General features: G+C 48.3%; 1 protein-coding gene across 17 annotated transcripts in view; it reads left to right on the top strand.

The window, feature by feature from the left end:
* Positions 1-3660: 3660 nt before the first annotated feature.
* Positions 3661-8169, top strand: part of COL13A1 (collagen type XIII alpha 1 chain) — a 55839-nt gene continuing 51330 nt past the window's right edge. For 3 of the 17 annotated variants that reach the window (XM_050305645.1, XM_050305639.1, XM_050305630.1), the window contains exon 1: positions 3672-7726. In XM_050305645.1, coding sequence (XP_050161602.1) covers positions 7706-7726 — 21 coding nt within the window. In that variant the 5' untranslated portion in view covers positions 3672-7705. Of the gene's footprint in view, positions 7727-8169 lie in introns of all 17 variants that reach the window. The other 14 variants (XM_050305643.1, XM_050305641.1, XM_050305646.1 and 11 more) reach the window with 10 other exon arrangements.

Raw genomic sequence — 8169 nt, 5'->3', positions numbered from 1 at the left:
TCTGCTCCACCTTCTTGTTTATCACTGGGACAGAATGTGACCTTCATTGTGCTGAAGCTTTATTTTGCTTTGTAAAATCCCCAGTGCTTTGCAACAGCTTACCCAGCAGCATTTCCTCCCTCCCCACTGTCTTTGAGACATCTTGCCTCCTCCTCCTCTCCCTTTTTCTCCTCCTCCAGCCCATGCAAGATGATGTTGCTTTTGGAAATGACTCTGTCTGAGGGCTTCGCTTTCTCCTGGGTCACACGGACAATCCCAGCATTTGAAACCCAGTCCCTGGATGGTCTCTACCAATTGACTTATTGCAGCCAAGATTGTGTCCCTGCAGCTCCCTGATGTGTGTTTACACAAGGCTGTGCAGTCCCCCCTTCACAGAGCCATTAATTTTATAGAGGGCATATAACAGAGATGGGCTTCCACTATGCCTCCTGCCTTTGATCTGTGTGGGGTGCTTGGCCTGGTGGGCCCAGAGCTGCCGGCAGCGCTGATTTACTCTGCTCTGTGGACGGAGCTTCTGGAGCAAACAAGAACTTATGTTTTCTCTCAGTGGTAACAGCAATCCCGTTACAGGCTGTGCTGCTGGCTGGGTGTGTTGGGGCTGGAAGGGCAGGGATGGCTCAGGGTTTGCTTGTCTTTAAGTTTTTCTTTCAGTATTAGCTCAGTGGTTTGGCTCACGCAATCTGTGAGTGCCCCAAGCCCACGCAGACAGGTAGGCGGGCTATTAAGGGTCTGCAGTGTTACTAATGGAAATAAAGTCCATGTATTGGCAAGCCATAAGCATTGACCTTGTGACAGGGCGCTCACTCTGAAACAAAATCTCTCCAAAACAGTTCTCTTACAGAACTTCATTGTCATCCAAACCAGACCCAGAAAACTTTCTCTCTTTTTTTTTTTTTTTTTTCTCCCTGTCTGGCATACATTAGGATTCCTGGATCTGAGGCTGACCTTGCCCTCCAAAATGAACTCTCTGATGAGGAACCCTTTTGTTGTTTAGACTTGGCGTACCAAGTAGGACACTGAGCTCAGCATCAACACTGGTTGTGGGCGATTGCCAGACCAACCAAATCTGGATCGCCCCTGGGATCCTGTTCTAAATTTGATTGGAGTTGTTTGGAGTTGTTGAGCCTTCTGGCTGTGAGTGTTGACCTTAGCTCTGTCTGTCAGTCATCACGAAGGTGCTAAGCTTTATTACTTTTTAACCCAAAGGTACCCATTAGGGGTATCCTCTTCTAAATGAACCTTGATGAAAGCTGTGTCTAACAGTGGCTTTTGACAGGGCAGTTCTAGGTCACCAAAGCTTGATAGCCAAACCGTTTGCTGAAGCCCCTGGTATGAAAGAGTCACGCTAAGTGAGAGATTTCCAATGTGGAAAACGTTTGTTCGTCCAGAGTCTCCGGTTTCTTTTATGGACTTTCAGCCAGGGGCATTTTCAGGATGACGACGTATTCTGCAGGTGCTCGCTGTGACATCCGCCTCCCGTGCAAGGAGGAGGCTGCTGCCTGTTATCTGTCAGCTCGCCTGTTATACTGCTTAGCCTTACTTCTTGGCACTGTGCATAGAGAGAAAAAAAAAGAAAGAAAACAAGAGTATCTATAAAGTATGGAAAATGTAGAAGCCCCTGACAGTTGTATGGTGTGTCTTGCTTCTCCCACAGAGAGGAAACCACAAAATAGTGAGTCCAGGGGTTTCTTTCCCCATACACAATATCTGTCAGGATTTTGAGGAATTTTCTGGGAACTGATGAAAGAAATGTGCTCTTTAAACCCTGATATATACTGTACAACTGTTCTGTACGAGGGAGTTGCAGTGCTCCACACTGGCAGGTTCCAAAAAGCTTTCCAAAATAGAAGAAACCCAAAGGATTTCAGGGAATTTCTTCCAGGAGGGCAGATTGGCTTCTATTGGAATATAGGCAGAGAGAGCAAAGGGGAAAATTTGCTTGTGTTAAAGAGAAAAGGTACCTGATATGTTTAATAGCTGTAGTTTCCTGGCTTATCTTTTCACACCTTTGCAGGATCACCAGTGCTGGTGGGAAGTGTGTAGGAATTTTAGCAGCAAAGGGGCTCTTGCCTCCCCAGATTCAACTTTCTCAGTCCCCACGGGTGGGAGGGGAGTCACACAAGTAACAATTCCCGCACTTATGTGTGCTGAAGGACCAAAACTGTGTGTAACAGTGTCAAGAGCCTGACTTGCCTGGCCTTCCTGACACAGGGCTGTCAGAAGCTGCCCTGCACTCAGTGATTATTACCGGCTGCTGACTGCGGAGATATCTTAATTAACAAGCAGAGAGTTGGTGAAAGTGCCTCAGCAAATGGGAGCAGCCTCAGGATCAACCCCAAAAGATGGTGCAATGTTTTTATCTCTTCCTTCTGGTTAGCGTTTATTGCATTAAAATAATTAATTACTGTTAATTGTTTTCCTCTCTTTCAGGTCCGCCTGTAAGTACCAAACCTCTATGCTTTAGAAGCTGTTGAGACAGAGTTTGTGGGGCACAAACTGTCACAGTCTCCCATCTGTGGTGTCTGGTGTGGTAGCCAACTTCGCAGTCCTGGCACCCTGGGATCTCCCAAACAGCAAGTACTGTGGGTTGTCAGGACCTGCACTGGGGTGGGATTGCTCTTGCCTGCGACTCAGCCTGTGAGGGGGAGATGGAGGGAGCCAGGGATGGGGACACAGCAAAACCACGTGGTGCAGGTGTCTGTGTGTTACCAGTTGGCCACACATACCCCGGGGGAACCGGCTGCATGTGCTTCATGTGCCCTGGGTGCCACACACTGAACAAGCCGTGTGTGCAAAAAAGAGAAAGATGGATCACAAACACATGGCAGGAGCTGAGCTGGAGGGAGTTGTTCCCTGCTACTTCACCCAGGGCTGGCTGAACTGCTGGGCTCTCAAGTATAGCTGCACAGCTATCAATTTCCAAGGAAAAATTGTGTTGACAGCTTCCTTTTCAAATGTTAGCTAATGTAAAACCTCAGTGCAGATGATTTAGGCTTCAGGAAAATAGCTAGGTTATTGCAGAAATTTTCTTGCAGCTATTAAGAGACCCACAGTGAACCAGCAGCAGCAATGCAAGGACTGAGGCTGTGTATCTCTCAGGATTATAAAGAAACACTATATTGTCTCTAGCACAGTCCTTCCAGGGGAAATGGTTTATATTCGTGTACAATAGAGTGACTATAGTGGGTTTCTGTGGAGGAACATGAGAAGTTAAACATACGGTAGTCATCTTTTGTCTGTTCATGCAAAAATGTCTTAAACAGTTTGCAGATGACGTGCTGAGCAGAAGTAGTTGCTGTGCACAACCTATTTTCTTTCCCATTTCGTCAAGCTGAAACGCTATAGACTGAACTCCCCCAGATATACGAGCACAGACCTATTTAATTACAACAATCTTCCAAAAAGTTGCACCTTCTAGGCCAAAAGGTCTGAGAGTGTTTCACAGCTGGAAGCCCCGATCCACACAAACCTTCAGCGATAGTTTATCCCAGGAGCTTTCAGGATGGGCACTGAAGTGGATGTATTTCAGCATTAGCTGTGGGTTTTGGAGAAGAAAGCACTGCTTTGGAGAGGGCTGCAAGTGGAGTCCATCCTCCTACTCCAACCTGGGCAACCATGGCATTAAAGAGACAGGTTGGGCACAAAATTGGTAGTGGTGTTGGTATGTCTGTTTATTGCCGTGAGAAGTGAGAGAGAAACAGCTCAGCACAGACATCTCCTAAAGAGCAGTCAGTGCCTTTGTGGGGTGAGGAAGACGCACACTCCAGGCTTCCTCTGCAGCACTAAGGGTTAGAAACCTAATATTGTAATGAGAGACTGAAGCCTGGCAGAAGCACACGAGACCACCAGAGAAGTGCTGACATTATTTGCTACTGTATCCTGGCTTATTGCGACCCCTGAACCTGTCTCCGCACACAGACTTCCAGGACAGGCCGTGAGGAGCGCTGCAGCCAATGACAATAATAAGAGGAAGTCAGGAAGTCAGGCAGACTGAGCGTCGTTAGCCAAGGTGGAATTTGTCCTGGGTTAGCAAGCACCCTCGTCTCATTCAGGACATCTTGGGTTTCTGATGGCTGGCGAGCGAGACCACTGTGAGCAAAAGTTCACCTCTGAAGAGCCAGATAGAATCTTCCATGTCACCATGGGAAATGTTTGCTCCCCTCATATTTCTCGTGATTAAAATGGCAATGGTCTTATGAGCAAACAGACCTGGGCTCCTGTCTGGCTGATTGCCATACACATTTTTCTGGAAAGCAGCCCCAAAGTGCTCACCACCCCAACATCTCTCTCCTGTTTTTGTTTCCCAGCTTGCAAAACACAACGTGCAGTATGGCAGGGGCTTAGCTCCCAGTGCTGGTGTTGGCTTGAGTGTGGAGGTGGGCAGAAATACTTGCTAGAATTGCACTGAGCCCTGCTTGTAGTCTAGAACAAGGAGGAGAAAAGCCGGAGAAGTGGATGGGCAACACCACAGCAGCAAAATGGCTCTCCACGCTCTCCTCTTGCCCAACCGATGCTCCCACCCTTATTTTTGAAGTCAGTTGAGGCTTTGGTGAAGGCAAGGGCAGCCCGCAGTCATGTTAGATATTTGGTGAGATTGGGACTAAAAGGGGCAAAGGAAGGAAGGAAATGATGAAATCGTGCAATAGTCCAGAGGTTTCCAGACTCTTGCGCCGTCTGGACCACATCCGAAGCAAAAGATCCTCTCACGGACATTTTCTCTCCCATTTCTGATCATGCAACATTTCTGTGGCAACTGTAGCAATTCCATACATGAAAAAATAATATTTAGCAGATGGAAAGTAAGGAAGAAAGTCAAAGCCCTGTAATTAGCTTGTTCTCCATGGAGTTGCAGATACCTTCAGAGCCCGTGCAGAGAGCCGTGGGCAGAGCCATGCCAAAAGGAGAGAAAACTTCACAAGCAGGAGATTAGGAAACTGAAGCAATCAGAGCTGATGATCAAGGAGCTGTGGAGAGTTTTTTAACCATTCTGTTTCCTAAACCCATCCACGTGATTTCATCTCTTTATCAAGCCCTCCCTTCAGTTTGAAGGTAGCTTTTGCTGTTTCTGTGTATTTTGTCCCAAGGCCTCACAGAAAGGCTGGGCTTCCAGTAAATACTTCATTCTTTCTGCTTCATCCCCTCCTTCTCTCTGTCTGGCAGTACTTTGATCAGGAGGCCTCCAGCGTTCGTAAGCTTGGGAGAAGGAAGTCTGGCATAGAAAATGTGCTGTGGAACAGAGTATTGCAAACAGGACATGGCTCATACAGATGAGGGACTGCAGGAGCTGTGTAGGACCAAACTTGAGGGTAGCATAATCCCCATGAGCCCTCCTGTATGTGTGGGAAACGCTGCTTTTGAAGATGCCTTTGTCAGCTTGAGAGTCTGAGATCGAAGAGGCACAGTGTGCAGTATTCTTGCTGATGGGACTTGCTAGTGGCAGCAGGATTTAGAAGGCCTAAGTCACTCTGGGACACATGCAAAAGTCTGTAATAACAGTATCTGCATCTGAGTTAGTCATGAGTTAGTCAAGGAGTGTGGGTTTTGGAGTTAGAACTGCATGCTTTCCTGGTGATGGCTCCCCGCTCCCCAGGCTGCTGCTCACCTGGAGACTGCACGAGTTGCAACAGGCAGTTTCCTAATGAAGGAAATGCAAACTGTGCTGCTGACTCTCCCCTGACTCAGGACAGAGGCTGCTTGTTGCCTTTCGTGCTCCCGAGCTCCGCTGTGGGAGCTTCAGGCGGCTTTGCATGACTTCCTAACCAACCTACATGGTATCATCCACCCGTGAGCGCTCTTTCCTGGCTCCCTGTCACAGACAACCTTTCCTTATAAACATCTGGCATTTATTTGCTGTGCTGCTGGGAGCTCCCCTTTGCTGTTATTGCTCGAAGGGCTGTAACGCTGTGCAGTCACATACCAGACACGGTGCCGTCATGTACCACTCCGACACCAGGTACTCACGGGAGACCTGACACGGCTCAGCCCCGACCTTGGGCTCTTCCTGCTCAGGCACCAGCCACAGCAGAGCCAAGAGAAATGAACTCAGCTTTTACCTCAAACCATGAGGGAGATCAGCCTGGGCTCAGCTCTGGAGGAAAGCAGCATTTAAGGGACTAAAAGCAGAGGAAGGCTCAGCGTTATGTTTTCCAGCAGCCACAAAGGAATCCCAGGGCAAGATGCTGACACCAGGAGTTTTGTTCACTGCCGGCACACAGAGATAGGCAAACATTAGCAGGACTGAGAACCCGCCTGAAACCCTGGAAGAAAGCAGTTTCCCATAATATATCATGGACAAAATTTAAAATCAAGCAGCTGTTTAGCGTTTGATCCATCTGCAAGGGATGCTTTTGCAAAGCATATATTGCTCTTCCATTTATCAAAACATGGGCTGCATGGAAAGGAACGCTCCCCGCACCGAACAGCCCCACAGAGGGAAGTGGCTAAACTTCCACCAAGGAATGGTTTGATCCCAGGCAGTAATGTCGGAGTTTGGGTTGTACAGCCAAAAGAGCCTTTGTGTACACCCGGAAAAACAAATAGAGTGAAGTGCCTTCCCTTTCCAGAGATTTCAGACTACGTTCACACGCGCTGGGGCTGAACGTGGGGGAAGGCACGAAGAGGTGGCACTGATGGGGCCCGTGTCTCCAGCTGCAGAAACCAGAAAACCAGGTTTGTGTCTGCAGACACAGTCAGCCATGGGCAAGAAAACTCTGTTTTACATAAGGAAACCCCAAACATTGCTGGAAACAGAACTGAGAGATTATTATCATGTCATTTTTGCAAAATACAGAGCAAAAGCTACATGACTGCTTAAGCCATAATCATCAAGGTCCTTTAGCAATGAGCTGCTGTCTTACAGATCTGCACAGCCTTCAGTTTTGGTGACCAGGAATGCAGAGGGGGGTGGTTGTTTTTTTTTTAATTGCATAGTTAAATTTCACTGCAAGAGGCAGCAAACTGCCTTGTAGGTAAGTGGCAGAAGAAAATTGCCACTGGTCCTGTGCTCATGTGTTTACAAGGCTTTGTCCAGTGTCTCCTGACCCACAGTCATTCCCAAAACCACTGTTGGGATCGCTCACACCCTGACAATGTGCTGGGAAGTAACTCAAAGGGGTAGAGGACACTGAACACAGCTGCTCGTATGTCTTCTTCCAGACATGCTTTTTCCTGTGTCAGCTCGTGTTCTCACATTTTTCTGTTGCTTCTGGACAGGACTGTATTTTCAAGTCTAAGAGAGTTGTGTTTCAGAGTGATAACTCTATAAATAAGTAGCTAACACCCAGCTGACTCTGGTCAAGAAAGAGAAAAACGTGACAGTTGGCTACTGCAGGAAGCCAGTTCCCAGGACCTGGATTTTACGAAGTGTTGGAAATTGAGAGTACACTTAGTTTTGACTGGAGGTTCTTGTCCTTCTTTTGCTGCCTAAATTGCAGTGTGCGATTTCTGTCGTGAGATTTGCTGGTTTGTCATATATGCACACGAACTGGTGGCTCACCCATGTTCTTAAAGACAGGTTTGGGCACACGCAAATGCACTTTCCTCCCTTTTTAGCTTTCTTTCTCCCCCTCAAAATCCCTGGACACTTGTACCACAGCACAAAGCTGCTGCTGTGGCACACTTTATTTGTGCTGTTTTATAACCTTGCTTTTGGTCAGTTACCAATTGCCTCTGATTTTGCCTTAATTGCCAGGGAGACAAAGGTGCGATGGGGATCCCTGGGCGGCCGGTAAGTCAGAACCTCTTGTGTGTGCTTTATCCTCCCCATTCTCTTCCAACCCCCAGGATTTGGAGAGGGGAGCTTTCAGGATGGTCCTTGGCAGGTGTCAGTGTGAGCAAATCTACTCTCCCTGAGCCTCACCCCTGAGGGGCTCCCCTTGTTGCAGCAGGGTGGCAAGCCCTGCAAGCCACGTACGTGCCAGGAGGGGTGTTTCCATTCCCTCTGCTGTGCTATCCAGGCCCTCCTCTGGTTCAGCATCCCCTTGGTTGGGTGCCTCCTGCTCCACCTCATGCGCTGGTCGGGCTTGCTAACTGTGGGCTTGCTAACACGCACCCCTGCCTGCCACCGGCAGCTGCCCTTTCCAGATAACTCTGCCCTGAGCAAAGGGGACCACCCCCTGCCTGGCTTGGGGCTGTATTTTGGAGCTGCTCCTTGCTCGGGCATCCCATAGT

This window comes from Myiozetetes cayanensis, unplaced genomic scaffold, assembly GCF_022539395.1.
Source record: "Myiozetetes cayanensis isolate MyiCay16 unplaced genomic scaffold, myiCay2020 scf10, whole genome shotgun sequence".
Classification (NCBI taxonomy): domain Eukaryota; kingdom Metazoa; phylum Chordata; class Aves; order Passeriformes; family Tyrannidae; genus Myiozetetes; species Myiozetetes cayanensis.
This window is presented reverse-complemented; position numbering and strand designations above follow the sequence as displayed.